The sequence below is a fragment of the Syngnathus floridae genome, chromosome 17, assembly GCF_059516105.1.
Source record: "Syngnathus floridae isolate MCC-2025c chromosome 17, RoL_Sflo_1.0, whole genome shotgun sequence".
Classification (NCBI taxonomy): domain Eukaryota; kingdom Metazoa; phylum Chordata; class Actinopteri; order Syngnathiformes; family Syngnathidae; genus Syngnathus; species Syngnathus floridae.
In genome coordinates this window covers 11,897,373-11,923,627 of record NC_142429.1, presented here as the reverse complement: position 1 = coordinate 11,923,627, position 26,255 = coordinate 11,897,373, and the positions used below count along the sequence as shown (strand labels likewise).

General features: G+C 44.3%; 1 protein-coding gene across 6 annotated transcripts in view; it reads right to left on the bottom strand.

Annotated features, from left to right (window-relative positions):
• LOC148384616 (voltage-dependent T-type calcium channel subunit alpha-1I-like) overlaps positions 1-26,255 on the bottom strand; it is a 73,147-nt gene that overhangs the window by 34,972 nt on the left and 11,920 nt on the right. For all 6 annotated transcript variants that reach the window (XR_015853309.1, XR_015853305.1, XR_015853307.1 and 3 more), the window contains exons 3-10: positions 14,065-14,177; positions 10,960-11,093; positions 8,391-8,488; positions 6,813-6,972; positions 3,604-3,952; positions 3,419-3,511; positions 1,784-2,111; positions 1,329-1,705 (exon numbers count right to left, since the gene is read on the bottom strand). Coding sequence is in view for 1 of the 6 variants with exons in the window: in XM_088357257.1 (XP_088213383.1) it covers positions 1,329-1,705; positions 1,784-2,111; positions 3,419-3,511; positions 3,604-3,952; positions 6,813-6,972; positions 8,391-8,488; positions 10,960-11,093; positions 14,065-14,177 (1,652 nt within the window). In the remaining 5 variants the exon portion in view is untranslated. The remainder of the gene's footprint in view (positions 1-1,328; positions 1,706-1,783; positions 2,112-3,418; positions 3,512-3,603; positions 3,953-6,812; positions 6,973-8,390; positions 8,489-10,959; positions 11,094-14,064; positions 14,178-26,255) is intronic.

Genomic DNA, 26,255 nt, shown 5'->3' with positions numbered 1-26,255 from the left:
TGTTTTAAAGTAAACAATATATTTAATATATACTATTTTTTAATTTTGAAAAACATTTGTGTTTATTTTTTTAAATAATTGTATGATTTTAATAATTAACAAATATGAATGCTGCTTTTTTGGCACGATATGAGCATATGTGTTGTGGAGCTCTTGTTTTGCATGAGGTTAGACCTTGCCGCTGCAGAACAGATGCACAGTGCCATCACAAGCAGGAAGGCTCAAAGGAGGACAACAAAAGCATTTGTGAGAGCCAACATGCAAATGCATGCGCTTGCACATAGGCCCGCTTTGAAATGCACACGCACAAACTCGCGGGAAACGGAGACGAAAAAATGCTGTGTAACCGGCATCTGTCTCCTTCTTCCCACCGCCTTCCTCCCCTCTCCGCCTTCGTTTATTTTTAGAGTCTTCAGAGACGGGCGGGAGAAAGCAACTATTCCGTACACTGTCAAAGAGTGCGGGGGTGGACGGGAAAGAGAGGCACCGTTGTGGAGGAGACGTCGAGAGTCAGAGAGAAGCCAAGGCACTTGGGGTAAAGCAGGAAGGACGGATGGGAGGAAGGAAAAGTGCTGGGAAGGCAGGAAGCAAAGTGGGCACGAGAAGGGATTCTTCGAGAAAATAATTGGAAAAGGGAGGCAGGGAAGGAGGGAGGGAGGGAGGGAGGGAGGGGGGGAGGTGAGAAATACAAAAAAACAACAACATTTAAAGCAGGGGTGTCAAACTCATTTTTGTCGCAGGCCGCATCGTACTTTCCCTTGAAGGGCCATTCAAATCTGATAAATACTTTTGAAATCAGAGATGAGTAAAAACTGTTTCAATATTTTAAAAAGATTAATAGTAATAAAAAGTACAAGCAATATCAATACAAAATCTGTCTTTGCGGGCCACATCAAATGATGTGGCGGGCCGCATCTGGTCCCTGGGCCTCGAGTTTGATAGCTATGATTTAAAGTCAATGTTGCGCATCCCGTGTTTGCTTGGCAGCTTTCTCCGTCACATGAGCGGCTCTCAGCAGCATGGCCAATGTTAAATGCCAGCGGGCTAAATGTTCACACCTCTGTCAGGAAAGCATCCCGGCAGCGACACGCACGCTCAAGTGGATTTTATATTGCTTAGCGGTGATACCGAGTTAAAAAGTTCAAAATGTCGACTGATTTGTTATTTCCAAACACATTCATTGCCAAATGGTTTGGGTCATCCTTTTCATTTAACAGCTATAGAGATAGAAACATTTCAAAACTTGGCTTGTGCACATACTGAAATCTGCGCGGCTTCATTAATTGGAATAATTTCCCAATAAAAAAAAAAAAAAGAAAAGGTCTTACCTGATTGTGATGTTCGATGCCCATACTGATAGTGTTGATGAGAATAGCAATCATAATGCCCCTGCTGAAATACTTGCTCTCCACGATGCCCCACAGTTTTCTCCTCATTTCATCCCACACGTCCTTACAGCGTCCCAAACAGCTCCTTTTCTTTTTCCTGGCACCCTCCAAGCGGTTCTCGTCCTTGTCCGTCTCCTCCACGGCGTCGCCCTCGTCGTCCTCTCCGCCGGCGTCGTCTCCCGCCGTCCTCGGGCCTTCTTCCGGCGCTAAAGCGCACAAAGGGCAGTCGTGCGGATTGGGAGGCATGGCCAGGCTGATGGAGTTTTCCAGCGGGTGGAACTCGTGGTCTTGCTTGCTTTGATGCGGACACTGGGTTACTGCGGAAACAGACATGAGATGTTGGCTAGAAGGTACACGGCTGGAATGATTTGCACGAGACGAGGTTGAGACGTTACATTTGGGATGCCTGGAGTGATGCCTCTCTCCGTTCTGATTGAGTCCACCTGTCCGCCTGTTGCCCCTGCCTCCGCCAGCAGGCGGGGGCTTGCCCCTCAGCGTGTAGTAGAGAGCCGCCGATCTCCTCCTGGCCTTGCGGAGGACGTGGCAGACCAGCTGGAAGATCTCCTCGTAGCAATCGCCCGGCTCGGCCATGCTGGCCAGCGTGGACGAGGAGAGGCACTGCGCCCTCTGCTCCTGCATCAGCTGGTGCTCCCGCTGCTTGGTCTCGGAAAATTGAGTGGCGATGACCACCAGGCAAAGGTTGATCATGAAGAAAGAACCGATCTGCGTTGGCAAACACAAAATACACAAAAAAAAAAAATCAGACTTTCAACACAGAGGAGAAAACCCAACGCAACATTTGGCGAATTTGACAGTTATTCAGGCCAAACAAAGCGTTTGGTGCGGAAATAAAGACTGACTTGTTTTCACACTCTGACTGGTACGTATGAAGTACATCAATTTGCCTGTAGAAATGTTAGCACACAAGCTGAAGGTCTTCCGGGGCAGACTTTCCACCAAAGCGAGGCTGATTGGAGCAGACAGACGAAGCCGACACATGCCCAAAGCGCAAGTCGGAGTTGGTCCGTCTTCTCATTTCACCTTAATCTCCCTTAACATAGTTGCTACTAAAAAAAAAAAAAAAGCTATTCCTTCATTTAGTCTCTCCAAACCAGATGTGGGAGAAGGTAAAAAAAACACCGGAAGGGAGCTTCGTGTGTGTAAGGCAAGACACATCTGTGGCCCGGGGTCAAACAGTTCTGCAGGTGTGTGGCGCTTTGATTCCCTTCCAGCCACGTGTGTGTGTGCGGGCGTGTGTGTGTGTGTGAGACGCGCATTTGATCAGATCACAGACGGCTTTCTGCATAATTAGAGAGGGCAGTCCACTATCAGCATTCAGAAGATCGCTGCATTATGCATGCAATGACCCCGCCGCTCCCCACCCACCCACACACATACGAGGACAAATTAAGATGGCAGCTTTTGTTCATAGCTGATTGTCTGTGCGCTTTGGTGCAGCTGCTGTCACATGCATTTATGGGCAAAGTTCCACACTCACTTCGTAATAATCGCCACCTTGTCAGCAGGTTCAAATGACTTGCAGCCATTTACCTATGGCATTCAAAACAAATATCTTCAAGACGGACGCTTTGGGGCTTATTTTCTTTAAATACATGTTATGAAGACACCCAGGAACTGTTTGAAATGATGAACACATTGCGTATATCTCTCTTAAATTAAACTTGGCATTTAATTGGCGCTGTTTGGCCATCGGCGTTCACCAGTGAGTAATTAAAGACGCTGCAATCTTCCATTCATTATTGAATAATATACTACACGAGGATTTCACCTGATTCCTAAAAAAAAGAAAGTCTTGGGTTTGTGTCAGCTAAAAACAAAACTATTAAAGTCTGTAGCACACTCTGCGCTGAGTCTTTTCGAGCTTCATTAACGCAATGTCAGAAAAACAAAACAATAATATGGATGGCAGCACTCAAGTCCCAACAGAAAACACTTTGATAACAAATAAAGAACGGCATTTGAGAGCGCCAGAGCGACCGACCGGACTCCATATGCATCCCAATGCTTACTATGATGAGTAAGATGAAGTAGATGAAGTTGTAGAAGGAGTGGGCATCCATGACGTAATACATGATCTCCACCCAGCCTTCCAGAGTGATCACCTATGAGGAAACATCAGAAGGATCAAAGTCGGAAATGAAAAAGCAGAGGCAACGTAAATAGAGTCGGTTACAACAACAACAACAAAAAAAACCTGGAAAATGACAATCCAGGCATAGACGATGTTGTCAAAGTTGATGGCGCCTTTGTGGGGGTTGCTGCTTCCCGTGTGGCAGCGGGTGTAATACTGGTGCCAGTTAATGCACAGGCCCACGGCATCACCGGCGCCGCTGCCGTTCCCCATGGGCTCGGGGTTGAGACCCAAAGCTTGTCTGTGGAGCGCGTCTTCCTTGTCCAGGCAGCACGTCTGGCCGCCTTGTCGCCTGGCGGGAACGTCCGAGCATGACATGATGCCGTTGTCAGATGCCAGCGAGCAGATGAAGGGCCGCTCGTCATCCTCCTCGGGTCGGTAGTACGGCGGTGGCGGGGTCATTCCTGAAGAGCTGACATGGCAAAGCAAGGGAAGCAATTGATTTGAATTGTAAATAATCATTTCATTTTCATATCTCAGGAATTATCTCTCGAAATAAAATACCATTTTCTGTCAAATGTGTGAGAGACAGAAAGAGGGAAAAACAGCCTGGCCCAGCGGTGAACTTGCAAAGTAGATTTAAAGCTGATGAAGCAAAGCAAAAGCATGCTGACAAGTGCGGAATACAGGTGAGGCATCACGTGTCGGCTCACTACATGACAAAAGGGGTGAGTGGCCTGAAGAGAAAGCAGCCTGAGGTCAGCTCGGCAGAATACCTCGAGTACCGGATGACCCGGATGTGACTAACGAGTGTCTTCATTGGCCTTGCAGTGCCCACTGAATCATGCAGCAGCATAATAAACAGAAGAAAAAAAATCTGAACGGTCAGCTTGGCTTCTGAAGCTTTGCTGAAACTATGTCGGAAAATCTACTTAAAAAAAAAAAAAAGCAGGATCTGAATGGATCTGTTAACAATTATGCAGATTCATAATGGCGTGACCTTATGTCTGGCCATGTTTGAGCGTCACATGCTTGTGCACCTCCAAAAAAGATGATTGTTGATTGAATACAACGATGGCTTTGTCAGAAAGAGCAAAACGATTCAAATGCTGGTGTGCTTCCTTCCACTGCACCAGAGGACCTCATTTGACCGCCGTTGTAACAGCTAGATAAGCCGACATCACCCTTTCAGATAAAATGTGTGATTCTAATAAGAAGCTTTGGAATGTCAAATGAGAACTGATGTGATTTTCTTTCACATACTTTAAATCAGCTTTATTAAGAGATATTCTGCTACCAGAAATACTAGCCATAAAAATAATGCTCAGCTAATAAATCAAATGACAAGCGCAACATTGTCGATGGCTTTGTTTAAGCAGCAGACAAGGGACGTGTCATCACGTCAACTAAGTCATGTGGAAAGTGAATATGATACTACGTAAGTGTGTGTGCCCGAGCATGAAATCAGCGGAAAAACAGATTAGCCATCCCCTCATCCATTGACAACCTTCTTCAAGCAGCCAGGCAGTGAGTGTCTTTAGCTGCTCCTTGCATCCCAACTCCAAAATGATTGCGGTGCACTATTATCTCCACTATTTCCCATTTAGTGCCACTTTAAATGGGCGCATACTAAAATAGCGCTCTTTTTTTTCTGCCCTTTATCACCCTCACTTCAAGGAAGGAGGTCATTTCCAGGAGCCATCGTACGGCCATCACCGTCATCTCAAGCTCCCTCCACCTTTTCCTGAAAATAGGGGGACTGAGGTTTGATTCGTTTCTTCCTCTCTCTCTCCCTTTTTTTGGTGTGCTTGAAGAGAGGCTCGCTGAGAGGCAAACAGCGTGCGTGCACACCAGCAATTCTACGCGCTATGAATAGGTGCCCATGGGTGTGCACGCCTACATGAGCGCCAATGCGTTTACTGCACCGGCAGCCGGGGGATGCGCCAATTTCAAGCGTGCCCGTTGCATCACAACTATAGGCCGAGCGTTTGTTAACAACAGCCCGTGGCCTCACAGTCCTTACCAAACAATGACAATTCTCGTCAAAGCTGTTTTGCAGCACCGACGCAACACGCGGCATCGCCATGGCGTTAATGAGACTGGGAGTGGAGAACGAAAGGATAACAGAGAGAAGAGAGGCCACCGTCAAAGTACGAGAGCATGAATGAAGTCTGTTGCTACCCCCCCACCCCCCTCGCCCGCCCCCGCTGGTGAGTCTGCATTGCGCAGCGTGGCCCTGACAAAAGTCTGGCATCACACTGAGAACACACCTGCTGATGGAGAGCGAGCTGCAGAGACGGATCAAGGAGTAGCAGCTGTCAAATTTCGGAAAATGACAAGGAACACTCGTCCAAAGTTGACGGGAGGACATACAGTACGCACACTGGCCAGACTTTGGCTTGGAAATGGAATTAAAGCATTATAAGTGATCATTATTTTTGTCATAATAGTGAGAATAATATCAAAAAAAAGAATAGCATCTCAGACCGGAAGGCGTTAACGCCAAGGGACAGAAGGTGTCAGACGGTGTCAGACGGCAAAGTGATTGCTGTACTTGACTGCGACACTCCATTGTTGCCTCTCAGGGATGCAACATTAGCTCTTTACTTAGCATAATAGCGTTCAAGTGCTAACTCACTAGCACCTTTCTAATTAAGCACTCAAGCGCACACACTGTCTCGCTCGCTCGCACGCTCTCTCCCCTGCAGGTTTCAATTCCATGCAAAATTACACTTCTCCTACGCTAATAACGCGTCTCATAAAATTGAAAAGCCCGCACTGGTCAGCAAATGCGTGCGAGAAAGAAAAATAAAAACTAACTACCGGACAACTAAGACAACAAAAATAACCCAAAAAATAAACCTCCAAAGCCTCTTGAGTCAAATGAGGCGCAACCAAAAATGCACTGGATCAAGTTAGCTCATTAAATTACTGAAGAGGTTTCACTTCAGTAAATTTCAGCACTTAGCTTTAAGAGGACCAAGCAGACGGGCGGGCGGGTACAAATCCGCTTCCCCATCTGATTATTACAAGTGTCATTACCGCTCGCTGTATCAGCATGACCGCAGAAGAAACAAAGCGGCATGGACAATGTGCTTTTGTTTTTGTTGTTGTCCGGGTGGTGGTGGTGCCAGCACAGCATGGAAAAAAAGAAGCCAGAATGAATTTCATGTAATCAAACCTTCAGCCGCACAAGGTGAATGTCACTGTGACACAGACAGGTGGCAGGCGTGGTGGGAATATGGAGGCATGGCGCGGCAAACTAATCCTATTCCTGGAAGGCCGGCACAAGGAGAAAGCAGCGACGCTTTACAAAATATAGATTAGCTTACAGGGTGAAGTTCTCCTCCAGGTAACAGCGGTTCCGAAGAAGCCCCGCCCACAGCTGCACGCCGATGATTCCGAAGATGAAGAACACAAAGAAGCAGAGGAGGAGAACGTTGCCCAGCATGGGGAGAGTGTCCAGCAGCAGGTTCACCAGGATACGCATACCTGGCGTGACAGAAGAGACACATTTCAAAGGTCATTCGAGGTCAAAATAAATGTCCCCTTTAAATACGTGAGCAGTGATTGAAAGCCAAAGACGCGGCAGCGTGTTTGCAATCACTTCTGTTCTCTTTGATGAATGTGTGTTTGTGTTTTTCAGGGCCGTGCTGTGATTAGTGAGTAACAGCTCGACGGTAGGCTAATGTGTCAGCGACGCAAGCGCGCATTGATTCGGAAGAAGCCGTGAGTGACAGGTGAGAAGCTGAGAAATGAGACAATGCCGCCAGAATGACTCGCAAGTTGACACGATTTACGAACGACGCCTGCAGTTCACTCACAAAGTAGAGAGCGCCTCTCTTTTAAGGCTAAAATTTGATCAGACATGTTGGAAATAACATACGGCGTGACAATGATGTTTCAAACTGTCACACACTCTCTTCCCTAAGCAAAGTGTTGCTTGTGTATCAGTCTGCATGTGCAAGTGTGTGTGTGTGTGTGTGTGTCGGCAGCTAGCGGCAAGTCTAAATGTGTTTGTTCCCAAGGGGCCTTGTCATTAGACCAAAGTTCCATTAGTCCTAATTGGGTGAGGAGGGGGTGAGATTGAGAGACGGTGAACGAGAATGACGCATGGCCCGAAGGAACGCCGCCAATTGAAACAAGAAAAAGAAAGAAAGAAAGAAAGAGGGGGGGGGTAATGTAAAGCTAAACATTTTTGAAGAAACACATTAACGCCAGTGCATAGATACAATGCACTTTCTTTCTAGGTGACATTTCTCCCCTCAGTGCCGCCAAGGTTGCAGGCGGGCCGGCGCTACTGTACCTACTTCCCATCCATTGAACTTGTGAGTTCACCGCGAGAGACTATTATCGGACAATTTGTCAGGGGGAGTTACAAATTGAGGTGCGCGAGGTTGCACACAAGCACAGCCAGCCAGGAAAACGAGGAACAAATAGTGCGAAGCCATCCCGCTTCCTCACCTCTAATGGGGTCACGGGTAGAGGACGGAATCGGGTCACAGCAAAGTAATTACGCACGGGGTCACTCGGAACAAACAGCAATATTCCACGTATTGCTACATCAGTTAGCTGGTAGCTTGTATTGCATTTGATTGACAGTTGAGCCCGCTGTGGTTTGAGAGCAGAGAGAACAGCTTGATTTTTAAAGCCTCATTTTAATGAAAAGTATCATTTTGATAGTAGATAATTAAATTGATAATTGCAACAAGGCGCATCATAAAATCTGCCCGTTTCAAAGTTTTAGATTAAAGTAGAGGACTTAGTCCGTCAAAGCATTTGATTTGGTGAGGCTGTGACTCGCGGTCTACGATTAGTGATTTTTGATAAATGCATTTTCATCACAATAATTTCATAAGTTCATAATTAAATTAGCGCCATACACACACACACAAAAAAAATGGCCTCACTTGGCACTCTGTTGATGGCTTTCAGGGGACGAAGAACTCGCACCGTCCTAATGGCTGACAGGTTGATGTTCTGCAGGTCCAGAGAGTATTCCACCATGCTGTAGATAGAGAATCAAGCACACTTTTAATCTCCTTGTTGTCAAAGTATGTCAAACAGACAAAAGCGCCGCTCCAGGAGCACCAAAGATCCCCCGCTTGGGTTTCAGCATCACTGGTCATCCTTTTGATCTAATCTCACCTGTCCAGGCAGTGTTGAATATGAGAAGCAGTCCACAGGCAATTACATGAAAGAGAGGTGAAGAGGAGGGAGAGAGGGGAGAGGGGAAAAAAAAAAAAAAAAGGATGACTTCATATTCCAAATGTTGCCTGCAGGATGCTGTGGCTCACTTAAAGGCTGGCATCTGTTAGCAAGTTTTCCCAGCATGGCGAAGCTGTTTGAAACACGGCTGTAGATTTCAGGAATGCTTTTTTTAGCTTCATTTCAACCAGTGAATGACTACTCTACTTGAATCCACAGCAGCATCAGCATCATCCCTCTGCCACTCCACAGCATCATCAGCAGCAGCGGCAGCAGCAGCGTCATCTCGCCGACACTCGAGCTAATATCATCGACAATACACAGCAACCTGCTTGTGAGATTTTCACTTCAGCATTGACTCATCAAGTTGACAGCAGCTGACGCGGCTGCAAGCAGGGTTGAAGTGTTGTAGCCCACGGCCGACAGGCAGCAGCTCAAGCTACTAATTGTAACCTCCAGCCAGCCAAGGGACCACATAACATTTGGGCTGGTGCTGCTCCGCTGGGCGCAACCCATTTTCTTCAACCTTTCAGGGAATATTTTGGAAGAGATCTTTTGAGAAAGGATACTTGAGATTTGGGTCTGGGGAGTCAAGTTTAGTTTACCTTGAGCAATGCAGACAATGTTGGACTACTTTAACTGCTTATCTTTCTTATGTATTAATTGCACCTTCAGGTAAAAGTTTTCCATTGACCTAAATATTTTATATATTTTTTAAAGTAGAGATATAGTCGACTTCAAAATGTAACTGAAACTGGACGATTTTGTTTTGTGCAACCACCTGATGAAATGCAATGGAGCAAATTCAACCAACATCTTTTTTTACAATGCTTTATTTGGCTCTTTGCCATGCAGTAAAACTTCATTATTAGCATTTCAAGTACTCCCTGTGAGAGTGTGTCGACAGTCACGTCCCAGCGTTGCGCTAAAATGTTCCGCCGCGTGTGACACTGCAGCTCGACGGAAATGTCAGGCGCTAAACAAGAGCTAACGTGTGTTTTGGGGCCAACCTTTTCCTACCCACCTCAAATCCAATCATATCTGTGCTCAACTCACTGAATGTAGATTCCAATAAGGACAAAACAACCAACTGGCCGTCGCGCTAGCGACACAGATATAATAAAATATGATCCCGCTGCAACTGGCTTCCAATTGGCTCAATTAAATTTTGCAGCTCTGCCAGAGTGTCACAATCTACCGTCCTCATGTGTGTGTCGAAGGTGTGTACGTGTGTCATGCTGCATCAGGCCACAACGTTTGAAAAAGTAATTAGTGGCGAGCCAAAAAGCCTCCGGCGTCAGTGTTCATGCCTTTTATTTAATAGCGTGTGTATGTTCATAACAGTATGAGGAAAAAAAAAAGCCTCGGGAGAAAGCTACAGTGGAGAAGACCGCGGGCAGGAGATGCGGCTTTGACAGCCGAGAAGAAGCCCTTAAGACGCAAAATGTCAAAGCTGCGGGGATTTAATTGTCAAATTAGCAATGTGCTTGCTTCAACGTTTCCATCCAAGTTGATCTGTGAACAAAGCACTTCTCCTGCATCATTTGCATTAAACATACTTGCTACCTGAGAAAGTCAAATGCTAACCTCAATGTATTCCCCAAGATTTGGAGTTCTTAAGTAAGTCTCATTTCTCAGGTTATTGAACTGGGCTCGTGTGGGAGCTCGGGATATAAAACATATTTTATGTGTATAGTGTATTAGACGAAAGAAAAAAAAAAGATTACGGCAGGAGCGTGAGGCGGTAACCTCGAGGAAAAAGAACTAATAGCAGACGGCCGACTGAGATTTGGCCCGGCCCCACAGGTAACTGCCCTCAGTAATTAGGCCGGATGCTAATCGAAAGGATGTGCAGTTGTACAACAGCGCAAACTCTCCCCAAAGAAACGAAAGCCAGGTAGAACCTGACAGACTAATTGAGCAACTCAATCATTTTGCTGAGTAATTTGCTGTAACTACAGACAAAAACACTTTGGGGCAATTTGGAATCCACACAAAATAAACTGTTGCAATTCAAATGAAGACTAATGTTCCTTCAAGTTGCCTCACTCTACCTTGCCTGGTGTTTAACCGCGATTAATCAGTCATGCTAACATATGCTAACTTATGCTACTCTGACCCATTTTCGTACACACTTTGAAGCATTTTTGGTGCCACACTGGAAAGGGCATCATTTTACATTGTTATTTCCAAATGACAGGCAGGGCTAGTCTTGCTTAAAAAAAAAAAAAACAAGACAATATATTGAATATATTTGGGAATCGAGCTTACCCGGCCATGACAATGAAGAAGTCCAGCCTGTTCCAAGTATCTCCCAAATAACAGTGCCGTCCAAAGATTCCAAGAGCCACCATCTTCACCACCATCTCCAGTGCAAAAAAGATATAGATGAAGGCATCGAAGGCCTGGGAGAAATGAAAACAGAATCAAATTTTAGATAAAAGAAGTGAATATGGCGCAAAAAGGTGAAGACCTTTCAGTTGTTCTACAAAAGATGTGCAGGTTGCCTGTGTTCTGCAGACTAAGTCATTTACCCAGAAAGCCTTGCAAGACATTTTCTAGGTCAAGGGGAAAATGTGTTTGGACTCACTTTTGACCCTTTTTCAATTCAAAGGTCTCAAAACAATCCCTGAGCAATTTTCCACCTTGAAAAGGCAATTTTAAGGTCATTTCACGCCTTACAGGGTATTTTTTTTTTTTCATTTCCGCCCGACTGTCTTTTAAACACCGCTGATCGTTAACTGCTCAATATAACAACCCACAAATGACAATATGTGATTTGAAAATATGGAAAAAAAAGCAGCAAGGAATATAGCGTGCCATTCAATTTCCACTTGTTATTATACTGTGCACCCTCTATTGTTATTTTTGGAGGGGGATGAAAAAAAATGGGAGGCTTTGGGCTGTATGACTGTTTTGCAGCCTTACTAATACTGTAAGTCATTCAAGGGAATCTCTATTTGAGAAGTGGAAGCAGTCGTAGCCAGCAGGCTGCGGGATATGCCAACTATTTGGCTTTTTGAAGATGACAGTTTTTTTTTTTATTCAATTCCCAGGCTGTGTGGCATCCAAACACAAACCCAGTCTTTGATAAATATCTTATTAGTTTTTGTTTTTTTTTATGTGTGGCAGTATATCCCTGCAAGGATTGTTTTCTGACTTGACCAAAAAAAACCCAACCATGTTCTCACTCACCTACGAGAAATTTGCAATTGTAACATGACCGGTCAGGGCATAAAAGTTTCATCCTGACGTTTGGTAAAAAAAAAAAAAAAAAAAAGAATTGCTGAGATTACAAGGGTGCTATTCTGTAAGTGACCCAATGCCAGCAGTACATATCTGGTGACATTAGCACTCAGATGGTGCCACTTTGAACCTTCTTTCTCAATAGCTGGCCGCTTCCATCATCATTTAACCCGCAAAAAGAGGCAAAATATGGGTCAGACTGCGGGAGCGTAGCTTGAAAGCAGCACCACTGCTTCCAAAATTGAGTTTGTGGGCTCAACAAATGGGGCGGGCCAATACACATGCTGCAATGGGAAAAGCATTTCCCACAAATAGTTTACGTTTATTACCTTTGGAAGGTTTCAGGCAGAAGATAAATGACAAACAAAAAGCATCAATGCTAGCCCACAGCGGGACGCACAACACAGATGAGAGAAAAGTGGACGCATCCGCTAGTTAGATGCTTCATGTGGAGAAAATTTTTGCTCTCTCAGTACTCACAAACAATTTCAAGTAGGGTCTGTAATGGATGAGGAATTGGAGTTTGTTTATTTTGTTTTACCGTTTGCTCTTCCGTCCAAAAATGTCTTCATGAATTGTATAAAATTCAACTTATTTCAGTTGTCATCCAATTTAGAATATTTGGAGTTTCAGTTGCTCTTGTCTGGTCTGGCGGTGGCGGCGGCGGCGGCGGCGGCAGCAGCACGACCGCCAGATGGTCACCAAACTACGAAACAAGCCTGGAGGCTTACTGACTTTATACTGGCCGGCGGTCAATTTCTCAACAAGGTGTCCTTCCTCCTCTACAAACAGACACCTGTAAAAGTTTGTCATCACAGAAGCCGCCAGGATGTCAAGTACCTTTTCTCTGTATGCAAATGAAAGACATCACACCTATAAATCCAATCAAATTGGACCCTACAGGACTCCTCCTGTGTATAATAGACTTTCTACTTTTGTGTCCAGCACTATAACGGGATATAATCAAATGACGGCAGTCAGACATCAGCAGAGCTTCCAGATTAGATTCTCGACGAGAGGACGAGTCTCATAAGCTGTTTAAATGATGTTTTGATAAATAATGCAACCCGCCAGCCTCACGTGTAATTCAACATTGGCTGCGTTGCGCCGGCGAAAGAGGGGGAATGAATTCATCGTAGCTATTTGTCACCGAGGCTCGCTTCTTTTTCAGTCAGCCTATCAGGTTTAATCATCAACATGATTTGTAAAGAGAGCGAGGGTGTTACGTGTCAAGGGCCCTTTCATGATGTGAAACGCGAGCTGCTGCGGAAGCTACCTCATATGCTTCTATTCGGGAATGGAAGGAGACGATGTGCTAAGTAGGTCACTCACATTTTGATGGTGAAACACCAAGATATATTGCATGGTGCCGTACGCAAATGAGTTACAGTCGAGATGAATCGGAGGAGGGATTTCACACTCGCATGCAAATAGGAGCAGAATAAAGGGTAAAAAAAAAAAATCATCAGGCATTAAATCCGCTTTCCAATGAAGGGACAACATACACTCATGTAAACATGACAGAGAAAGCATGAGAAGACCTTCGACTGCTTAAGAGGAACATTTAAAAACCTTTAAAAACTGAAAAATACGTTCCCCTCAAGTAGTCATTTAATAAAAAAAAAATAAAAAAAAGGATTTGAAGCCTGAATGGAAAAATGATTATAAAGTACCCCTCTGAGCGTATAACAAGCATGTTTTGTAACTCATATGTTGGTTAAGGACAATCAATACCTCGCCAAAGTCGCGAGTTTGTTTCCTAGAAGCAGCTTGGGAGGGCAACGCTTATTCAAGCTTTGTCAGCAAAATCTTCTGCCGACGTTATTAGCCACAAAAAGAGTCACCCCAACTTCTTGGGGAAACAAAAGGCTTGTTAGAGAAACAAAGGCCAGAAAAAGGCAAAGGGGCTATTGTGCAGGAAGTTGGAAGACACACAGGCTTAAAGCAGGAAGATGGATCACCAAAGCAGCAAAGTATAATTCAACGTGAAGACGTTCACAGTCAAATGCAATCATGTTTGTACTTGAAAGGGTGCCTAGTTTGCAGAAAAAAAACAACAACAGTAATTTTGACTGAGGTCCTCACTGAAATTTGAATGGCTAGCGCTTGGTATTAAGACGGCCGCCTTACCTGGAGGATTTGACAGCGGTCTGAGGTGCAGTCGATGTTCTCGCAAGGTTGGTACATTCCCAGCGTCACACAGTTGAGCAAGATGACCATGATGCTGATCCTCTCGAACCATGTATCAACAAAAGAGGAGTTAAGGATGGGACAACTTTTAGACATCTTCAACGACATGGGCCCTTATACCCAGCAACAGACGACAAAACACCCATTTGAGGTCCTTCGTCATATTGACCCTCGCCCTCCCCCCCCAGATTGAGACCCCGGGCGGCTGACTCACATGACAACCAACTGATTCCAGCACACGCGTGAATGTCTGCTCATGTCGGGCTCTTCTCATGTTGGCAAGAAAGTAAACCAGAGTGACACCAGCAAGAAATGAAAGGAAGAGACGAGAAATCTCATGTCTTCAATTATTTACTGAGATGGCTCACCTGTTAGCGTAACATATTGTCTTCATCACCTCTTCTTTATATAGACCTTATAGAGCTCCCCATCCCGTCACCGACAATTTGTACGCCTGCTGTTGGCTGTCAATACAGATTTTTATCAAAGACTCCTTTTTTGCTTCTATTTTTCTTCAACGTTGCCGCTTTCCAAGCAGCAAACACTCCATGTCTCCCCTTTTAACAAAATATTCCCACTTGGTGTTGTCATTTCTTTTTTGTGGCCCGTTGTGCATTCAGGTAACCAAAGAGCTTCAATTTGATGTCGGCGAGCCGGAGGGAGGGAGGGAGGGAGCGAGGGAGGGAGAAGCTATTCTAATCATCACAATAATAAAATGGGGGGCAATGGTGCATGAACCAATTTAGTAGCTGGGTGTGTTTCATTTCTTTTTCCACTGAAAAGTGCTTCGGCAGGTTGCGATAAAAGAAGCAGTTGGAAGGAGAAGCTCAACAAGGTTCGCTCTCACAAAATTTAAAGAGGAAAAAAAAATGCAATTTTAAACGTGTATGTTCTATTTCAGAAGTATGAGCAGTAGTTTTGTTTTCAATCATGGTGGCACAACATGGCGACCAATATCACAAATATAAATTTGAAAAAAAGCAATCGAACAGCAGGCCACGATCGTCATCAGAATCAATATTTTCCCATAACATGTAATCAATTGGAAACACATCATACGCACCAGAGATGCTGAATTATTAATAATGTCTACAAGCGTATTTTGCTAGTTTTGCTCTGTCCAATCAACAAGCGGATGGAAAAGAGATGACGTCCTCATTATGGGTTTGAACCCATGCATTGAAATCTTGCATCGTTAGCTCGAGTATTTGTGCTGCAACGACATCACAAACTACTAACCAAACACTTAATTTAATTCGCCTCAAAATGTCAACAAAACATGACATGCGGAGGGAGCGGAAGAGACAGCTGTAGGCAGCCCAATGGATTCTGCTGGCAAATTCAAATCCACTTGGGTGCATTTTCTATGTCTCAGACCGGGCGGGCTTTACTGCGCATTGAAATATTTTCCAGTGACAGTGTTCAAATGGAGTTGGCAGCTCGAGCGGCAAGGCGGTTTTGGGAGGTGGCAGCCGTCACCCCGCGGCTGCGTGCGTGGATCAGGCTACACCCGACATGCAGATCTTGAAAGCTTTCAAACAACACTGCAGTGTGGAGAAACCAAAAATTCACAAGTTGGCTAATCATTCAATGAGAAACTACCGAGTTTACGTTGGGGCTACTGTCAATGGATTCCAATTCCCGGAAAATAGGGGAAGTGCTGTTGTATTGGAAAGCATGTCAAAGGCGGCCTATTGACTTTTTCCACATCAAAGCACAAATAATACACACTCGGAAGACTAAATTCACAAAGGCAAGCGCGCGCGCGCACGCACACAAAGTGCGCTTCAAGACAATCCAACCTCTGCGGGTTTCCTTCAGACATTGAGACAACACAAACTGTGTGAGGCAATTACGGCTGTCCACACGGCAAAGAAAGCTCAGCGCCGCCTGTATTTCCTGCAGAAGCTCAGGCGTGCATGTGCTCCTCAGGCAGTCCTGTCTACATTCTACCGTGGCACCATTGAGAGCGTCCTCACCAGTTGCATCGCTGTCTGGGGTGGTAACTGCACTGAACAGAACTTGAAGGCCCTGCAGCGCATAGTGAATACGGCTGGTAAGATTATTGGTGCTTCGCTTCCCTCCCTGAAGGACATTTACACCTCCCACCTCGCCCGCAAGGCAACCTCGATTGCCAGAGATGTGAGTCACCCGGCTCACTCCTTGTTTGACCTTCTGCCCTCTGGGAAGAGGTACAGGAGCCTGCGCTCCCGCACCACCAGACTCGCCAACAGCTTCTTTCTCCAGGCTGTTAGGGCCCTGAACTCGCTACCCCCTTCTGCGTAGCGTGCGGCACTGTTGCGCTAATTTCGGGAATGTCTGCTGTACACGTTTTTACGCTCCTCTTAATTAATTATTTATTTATTTATTGTTGTGTTATTTATTCATTATTTATTCAGCACGCTTTTGTTATACTTGTTTACTGTTTGTCTGTTGTGAGCCATGTCTTGTCACCGTGGGATAGGGGGGAACGAAATTTCGGTTTCTTTGTGTGTCTTTGGCATGTGGAGAAATTGACAATAAAGCTGACTTTGACTTTGACTTGACATGATTTTAGTAATACGCACAATTCTCTGCAGGCACTTGGAAATTATACACAATTGCCAATATGTTAGGAGCCATGTCTGCATTTACAAATTACATTTTTTTTTCAGCCGTATCTAAGCATTTGGAATGTGGCAATGTGTGTGTGTGTGTGTGTGTGTGTGTGTGTTTCTCTCTCTCTCCTCATATCAGCTCAGCACAGCAGGTGCCTTGCTCCAGTACATTGCCGCAGCAAGTGAAGCTGAATGCACTGCAGACACTATTGGAAAGAAAATCCAATACATATTGTGTGTGTGTGTGTGTGCGTGTGAATAAAGAGTATAACATGAGTCAGTAGAATAGCACGGGTGTTGCAAAGTAAAAGAATGTGGTAGAGCAGCAAAGGTTAGCATGGGTGAAAAGAAACATTGAAGCAATTGGTTGTGTAATATTGAAAAAGAAAAGTTTGCATGGGCAAGTAGGTAAAGATGGGAACAGGAAGGCAAACACATTCAGAGTGGACAATTTGCCAGAGTACACAAGCCAAAACCTCCCTGCAGCCGTGTCGCTATTCATAAGGCGCCTGGCGTCATGCTTACATCAGCAATTTTGCATGTCAGGAAAAAAAATCAATTTTAAGATCATGCGCAGCATAACAGCACGGACAATCTGTTGGAATGAACACATAAATTAGCGCCTGCTGTTTGGGATCTTGCCCAATCAGCCCCGACGTGTCAACGCGCACAAAGTCACGTCAGTGCCACGCGTTAAATTCTCAGCACGCAAAAGCACGCCGATGACTTTAGAAGCATCACAAATAACCAGCCCTGAGTCAACTTCAATGCCTTAACGCTCCTCATTCATCACTTAGCCGCACGGCTTTGCACTTATAGAGCCGATACATCATGCCAGAGCAAGCCAATCCACCTTTACAGTCTTAGAGGACATGCGTGCGTGTGTAGAGGTGACCACACATAAGGAAGAACCAAAAAAGTAGAAGATATATCAAATGATACAAGAACCGTTATCAGTGTGTATTTCAGGGCTGTCAACCCAAATAAATGCATGAACCATAAACAGATAAATCGGCGGTTTTGAAATCAGAGACTAGCAAAAACAGTTTTTTTTTTTTTGAAAAGATGAATGGTGATAAAAATTGCGAGTAACGTGAAGACAATTTGCAATTTTTGCATTGACACATGAAGTCGGTACACAATTTGTGTCCGCGGGCCAAATATAATGACGCTGCGGGCCGAACTTGGCCCAGGAGCCTGAGGTTGACACTCCCGGCGTAAAGTGAGTTTCTTTCATTGCCATTCATTCCAAAATGGAGGAATTGATTCCAGTTCTTCCTAGAACAAACGAGCTCAATCAAGGCCACGTTGCACGTTAAAAAAGGCTGGTTTTGACTGGAGGAGAGCTGGAAGCCCACATTAGCACAATACAGCACCACAGTCACGTGGGCAACATTTCAAGTCTGTGAAGCGGCGCTGGCTGCTACCAAGGGATGCATTTTCACCTTTGCTTTAGAAGCACCACACAGGCGGGCGGGCGTTCCTTCGTTCGGGAGCTGTGACAGGTCCCAGAATGCTTTTGCTCTCCTAAAAGCCTTTGGAAACGACAAACACGGCATCTGAGACTTGCGCTAAATGTCAAGGAGTGACTTTGTGTTAGAGCGAGACAAAACTTGCTAATGACATCATTGTTGTCCAGGTTATAGTCGCTCTCAAAATATGGCTTCAATCACATTACAAAAGACAATGAGGTCATCATTTCAGGGAAAGCGCAAAAGCCGCATCGATTAAAAATGCCAGCATTGTCAACTGCGAGGGAATATTTGAAATGACTTAGGTAAAAACAAAATGACAAGGGCAGTTTCTCTTCCACTACTGGAGGCCAAAGCAGAAGTATTGCTTTTGATATAAATATGTGTGTTCTATTGACCTTTGTAACGGCAATCCTCCATTATGTTTCCCTCTGTCGGCTCACTCCAGAAAATCTTGATGGCCGCCAGCTCAGAAACAAAACACTCTGGATACAGTGATGCTTAAAAAAAAAGAAAAAGGAAATGCTGAAGCATTAAGTGCTTTTTAGCTTGACCTGGGGATTGTTATTCATTTGCAATTTGACTTTGCGCACAGCCTTTTGGCCAAACTGTCCAAAGTGCGAGCAAAATAACTTTTAGCCCTTCACGATTTGTCCTTGTCAGACTACGACAACATTAATCCGTGAGCGCTGCAAGTGACTCAATAATGCACTTCGACCTCTTTTTCTATGGCTACCTTCAGGTTAAGCTCAGACTAAATTAGAACGTTGAGATTAAGCGCAAACAGGACTGAATGAATTGACTTTTGAATTTAGGCAGATAGTTCAAGCTTGAATCACTTTTTGTCATCTCGCCAATGCCAACTTTTGGCAAGTCCATTATGAGATTGTCCACACACCAGGAGCCAATGTTTCTGTCTTTATTAATCACCACCTGACAGCAGCCCAATCCGATAACACACACACGCACCTGGATTTTTTATTTTTTTTACAGACACACACACACAAAGAGACACACACACACACACACACGGGAGAGCCAGTAATTTGTCCCCACGTCCCCTCTGCTCGTCGTTCCTCATGCTCGGTTGAGTCGGCGAGGACGCAGACGAAGCAGAATGACAAGCCAAGTCAAGACCTTAACGAAAGGCTGCTGGCGTGACCCCGCAAAAAACTGCGGCGCGCCGCACCGCTTGACGCGTTTTATTTTTAGAGCCGCTTCCTTCCGTCTTCTCGCTAGGCAACATTTTCCTGAAGAGTCGCAGACGCGGTACAAATTTCCTCTTGCTCCAACATGAGCGCCCGACGAGCAATTTGCATAAGTCTCACTCTGCCTTCCAACTCTTCTTCATTACGATGATTATAAAAAGTAGACGGGCCATTGCCAGTGGCCGGCCAGTCGGCCAGCAAAACGGGGAAAAATAGAGGAAAAGGTCACGCACCGGTGGTTGCCAAACATGATCTCAGAGATGACATTACGCAATAAGATTGCAAATGGCACTTTGCGACCGTGAGCCGGCGGAACAATGAAGTGACGCCGGATGCCAGATGCTTTCGCTCGCCCCCCGTTTTCTATACAGTGCAGATCTTGCCAAGTTCACACTTGTCTCCAAAGGACAAATAAAAAAAATAGTGTCATGATCATCAAGTGTCAGACTCCTCCGCGCATAACATAACCTGATGAGTAGTCATGAAATATCAATTATCCACACCATTAATTTTAACAAGCAGATGATAACATGAGTGACATCACCTTTGTGATCTGGTTATGTAAGCATCACGGGTGAACTAAAAGGTGAGACAATTAAGCAACGGGATCATTGCTGGAAAATAACAGCTCCACTCTCACATTCTAACAAAAGGGCCCAAAACATCACCTCATCTGTTTTGTTGTTTAACAAGCAAAGGCTTTTTAATCAATCTTTTTCTCTCGGCCTCTCAAGCTCCTCTGGCTGCTTTTGGACTTAATCCTCCCTTGTGGCAATGTCAAGAGTTTGTGAGGACACAGCCCAGTCAGAGCATGCCATTTAAGACCATTTCTTACATGAAGACTTTATGGTTAGCTTCAAAATAACCAAAAGTCATCTCATATCTTAAACGAGTAAATGACACTAGAAGACCTTGGAAAAGTATAGTTAGCGTGCGGTGCAAAAAATTTCTCTTTAGGCGTATATTAGGGCTCCCTGGTGCCCACTTTTCACACTATATGAAAAAAGAATAAAGAAGGCAATAGGCTAGATGAGCTCAGTGGTTAAGTGAAGCATTACCAAGGTCAGTTGTTGCAGCTCAAATGGTTTCGCTGATATTAACAGGGCCTGACAGAGACTGTTCTCTGTGGGATCGCAGCTCTGCATGTTGGCAAGCTCAGGTAGAGGCAAGCTCAATATGCACAAGCACGCACGCGCAAACACACACACACCATCACATGCCCTCACCACACAGGAGGAGATAAAAGGACGAAAAAAAAAAGAATGTACCGATTCAAATGTGGAAGAATTACACAAGGAACATACATTTGATGTGCTCAAACAACAAACATTTTTTTAAGCATGACAGTAACTGACTAGAATGGTCAAGGCATCTCGCCCCTGTGCAAAAGAAAAAAAAAAAAAGCATCTCCAGGACTTATCGATGAATATAACAAAGGATGTAGCACCCTCAATTCCAATACAAATAAAGGTCAGACGAAAGAAAACAAGTCGTATGTCAAACTGACCCGATAGTAGTACAACACACACTGGGCAATCAAATAACAAATGATTAGTCTAGATAGTTGTTTTTTTGTAACTCACAGATCAGTGTTCATTGCCTTAGTACTCGCTATCATTTCCTGAACTGGGAATCGAGCCAAGAGAAGACGCAGTCGCGCACAAACACTCTCACGCTCACTCTCCTTTTAAATCCCCTGCCAGGAAACTAACTTGCGCAAAATTGCCGTGTCAACTTTCGTTTGCTAGAGAAACAGTGTAGCTTTTTACTTAAGGACAGCAGGTGCTTTGGTGATCGCCGATAAATAACCTTTTTATCATGTGATTAGGTTGAGATAATCGGGAATGTCTCCCGGATTAAAGACGATCACGTGTATGTCGGTGGTCACCGCATCAACTGCTTAAAGAAGCTTTGTGACTTGTTTAAGACTGAAATAAACAAAATCAACACACTGGCGGAGCTAGAGGATGGATGGATGGATGGATGGATGGATGGATGGATGGATGGATGGATGGATGGATGGATGGATAGATGGATAGATGGATAGATGGATAGATGGATAGATAGATAGATAGATAGATAGATAGATAGATAGATAGATAGATAGATAGATAGATAGATAGATAGATAGATAGATAGATAGATAGATAGATAGATAGATAGATAGATAGATAGATAGATAGATAGTGTTTGAGCCCCCTGAGATGCCCAAAAAATTGATTTAGCTTTTTCATGTATCGGAGGTAAAAATGACAATCATGACAATAATCTTTCATCATCAATCATGAGTTCTGAATAATTGATACTACGTTTGCAATTCCAATCAACGAGTGCTGCCATTTCTTTAAGCAAGCCCTCCCACACACATAGTAAGGCGCAATGCAGCATATGGTTACTTGAACTCCCAAGTTTGACACTTGTATTTTTTTGCAGACTCCTCTGCTTGTGTGCAGAGAGTGTAAAATGATGACATGGTCATGCTCCCACACATTCAGAGTCACCAGACAAGAAAAGTGTGACAGCGTAGAGACGCCATCAGCCTCCCTCACGCAAACTGAGCCTGGAAATAAGCAAAGGCAGACTCCATTTCCTAATCGCTATCCCATTTGCGGTCATTAAGCCATTTGATCAAATGTCTGACTGGCAGGCACGCTACTATGTCTTTGTCTCCTTCCACCTAAGCTAGTTTCACTCCTAGCGAGGCTTTGATTTTCTTGACATAGCGACCCTCTACTGTACACACACACACACTTTGAGAAGAAACTCACCAGGTCAGCTACTTGTAAGTTTAAAGCTGATGCTTAATGACTTAAGCTGCAAGGCTCATTTAAGCTGCACATATCAACAGTTAAGTTTCAACATTACCCAACATGCTCAAGCTTTTCTCACTGGTCAGAAAAGTTGAAGCTTACGCCCTGACACATACTATGCCTTGCACATTTCGAGATGATTAACACAAAGAAAGGATTTGGGGTGACCGTGAGCCATATATGTGTCACACATATGTGACAGCTGGGATTATGTGTATTTTATATAGGAGAGCTATATATACAGAATATAGCGTGTGTGTGTGTGTGTGTTTGACAGTGACAAAGCAGGGCCATTGCAGCAGGTTTGCGGTGGTGGCTAACTCTTTCCTCACCTTAGACCATAAGCCCTTTTTCTTTCTTTGACACCTAACTCCACTCTCTATCGTCTCTGGCAGCAACTCGAGGAGGTAACAGAGCGAAAGGAAGAAGAGCAAAAGGGTCACTGGACAAAAGGCAGGAAGAATTGTAGCAGAAGGTGTTGGAAGTGTACATCACAAAGTCATATGTTCTTGAGGGCAAGGTGTTTTTTTTTTTTTTTTTTTAAATACCACCAAGCCAAGAAAAGTACAAGTAGGTAGGAATTGATTCTGCCATTCTGCACGGGCGGAGCTAGAGGGGGGACTGCAGGGGCACTGCCACCTCTTTGAAATATGCGGGCCTCCCTAAGTGCTATGCTAAATAAATGACTTTTGAGTATTTTCTGATGTTTCTGACTTAACTGTCTGTAGGATATGAATCATAAATCGATCCCTCGCATGTCAGAGGTCTGGGAAGGGGTCTGCACTTATTACCAAATCTATATCTGTTTAAGTTTGGTTTGCTCCAGCTTCTTAGCGTCCCTCTTGTTACTCCGACTTTTTGTTTTGGTTCTTTCATCCTAATCTCAGTCTTAAATCTGGGCTTTGTGACACCTCGCTCTTTTCCGAAGAGGTCTAAAGTGGCAGTCACCAGCGTAATTAGACACTTCAAGCTCTCCTCCTCTGTCAGGAGAAGAAAAGACAACACACGTGAACTTGTGACACGCTAACACACACACACACACCAGACGTCCTTTGTGCTGACAGGGACTGGGCAAGAGTTCACTCGTCTCCCTCACAAGTTGCCTTTTGAGGGAGCGTGCTAACTAGCAATCTCCAACTCTTGCTCCCCGTACCCGCACTCTAACGGCCATCATCCCTTTCAGTTAATTTGTGATTGGAAAATATCAATGTCAAATCAAGGTCCCACAGCCACATGGTTTGCAGCCCATCATACAGTACGTCAGTGACGTTCCGGAACATGCTGCGAGGGCACCATCACACATGACAGCTGTGCGAGAGTGAATCACAAAGTTCTTTATGCAAACTGGAAGCGGGAGAAGCCGTGATGCAGAAAGGCTGCCGCAGGATTCCCGAGCATTGCCCCCTCCATGGGAAAGCATCGGTGAAGCATTGGAGATTGGGATAATTGTTCCACAGACGCTCATAGCGTGACACGCTCATATAGCGAGCGGTAAGGACCCCGACAAAAAAAGAAAGAAACAAATCTCTTCTCCAAAGCCATGAAAGCGTGTGCGATGTGCTCCTTTCCTTGATATTGTAATGAGTCTTCTTGGTCTGCTAATGCACTCATAAGTATTCATTACAGAAGGGTGGACCTCAAAGCGGGTGCTGCAAGTGGCCAAATGGATCTCGCGGAAACATTCTGATGATCAATCAAAAAGCAGAATATTCATAAACATCCCCCAATGACTCACACAGCTCACGCATTTCCTACAAAGCTGAACAGTGAAACGGTATTGAAGCTACGGTATACTCACAATTTCAATTTGAGTTAAAATCATGTTTTATGATTAGTATTATTTTTTCATATAGTTAATTTCGAATTTTTTCCTCTTTTTTCATCAAAATTATCAACACTATAAATATTGTTTTGATAAATTATACATATATAATTGTTTATAATCTTGAAGCATCTGCCTGTTTTTATTTCAATAGCTAAGTAGGCGGGGCTAGCAGTGACCTTTTTTTGTGTGCCACAAATGACTTTTCTTTACGAATTCTGCCTAGCAACAAACCCCATGCAAACATTACGGGGCCTGAGCAATTGCCATCACTGGAGCGATACAAACTCACCAATATTATTTTTATTCTACTCCATTGCACGTTTACATGTACTTCATAAGATACTTTACGACCCCAACTGACTATCTTTCTTATCCCAGTGGGACTTATGATACTTTTGGATTTCAGTCAAGTGAGGAAAGCATTGCACGGTCACTGACTACAAGTGTAAAATAGCTCTCAATAAAATGCAAACTTTGCTGCTGCTGCTGCCGCTGCACTGGATCTCATTAGAATGTAGATAATGTTGCGACTGATGGGAGTTGCTGTTTGTTTGCAGTCATAATCATCGCGGCCCGGCTTGTTTAAGCGTGCAACTATTGTTTGCTTGTCAGTTTTGCCACAGCATTAGCTGGAAGCAAAACATTGCACAATGCGCACGCAACACCAATATTATTCTACAAAGTGAAGGCAGACTGAGCTGTCACATTGGAATGAGTCCTTAGCACTTTATTTGCCTTGCAGTGTTAAATAGCGAGAGAAGGCTTTAACAAGAACTTCTAGCAGCTTTGGGAAAAGAATTCTTTGAGAATCTGGCTTCTCTCCTGATGGAGAAAAAGCAAATATAGATATATATTTTTTTGCCGGAGAATACGTTATTCATGAAAATGTCATGGTCACTTACAAACAACCAAAAAAAAACAAGGCACTGTGCACAATGACTCATTGTGAAAACATTTGTGAAGAACAGCTAATATAAACTACTCTGCAGCTATGGAGGCAGACTAATTCAATTTCCTCCAGCATCTTAGCATAAAGCAAAGAGAAACAGCTCCGTGTTTGTTTTTGACAAAAACACGACTCCAAGTAAGTCCACCACCATTATTGTTTCTTGTAAGGTATTACCTACACACTTGACTTCCTCCATTTTTGCCACAGCATCATGATGGATGATTGGAGACTATTTCCAATTCTTCCTAGCAGCTCACTGCCTTGCATGACAAAACTCACTAAAATACATTCGAGTACAAATCCAATTGGATGCACACAATCTAGCAGTTAAAGCAATTAGCAAATTAGCTTAGTATAGATTGAAAAACATTCCTCAATACAGTGTGTGACCTCCAGACCACCACCACAGCAGTTTGTGGCTGGGAAAATAATTTTTAAAAAAAAAGCAAAAAGAGAATAAATTCCGCCTCGCCTTCAGTTAGCAGCAAAGCTCATTGGAGAATGAAAAATGAAATCATTTCTCTTTTTAATTGAACCCAACACTCTTTAATTCTCCTCGATAAAAAAAAAAAAGATTGCAATCATTCTCTTCTAATTTTTGCGTTAGATTATGTATTAACGCCGTAAATAAAATGAAATGAGCGTCAGAGCCAATAACAACACTCTTATTCATGTCGTGTGGGGCTTTTGCTATCATAACACACACAGCACCCCACATGCTCATTACAGAGGCAGTGCCTTAAAAGTGCCACATGTGAGCCGGGTCGGCCAGAGTGCGCAAGCACCGAGGCCTGCCGCGACAACACTCATTAATGTCACTTTAAAGCCTTCATCTCCTCACCAGTGCGCCTCTCCCAACTCACATGCATTGATGTACTTTGGTCTACCCAAGAGGGAGAAGGGCCAAGGGTGCAAAAAAGGACGCCGAAGACCACGATTGCATCTTGGAATATAATTAGTAATGGGAAGCATAATCATACAAATAGGTTCTTATTTATCCTTGGCGGGAGCTCATTAACGTTTGCTTCCTCTTTCTACTAGCAGATTGGCAATCATCCCATTTTAACCTGCTTCCACGGCGCCATTTTGAACAAAAACTTCCAAAGTCGAGTATGAAGAAAGCTACCCGAGGAGATTGTATTCAAACGGAGGAGGAAGGTGAGCCAAAGTGGATGATGTGTCCCAGGTGTGTGCTCCATTCCCAGCACTAGTTAAGACCCAGGCACGGCAACGCCTCAGCCATCCGTCACCATGGAGATAACAAGCTGTC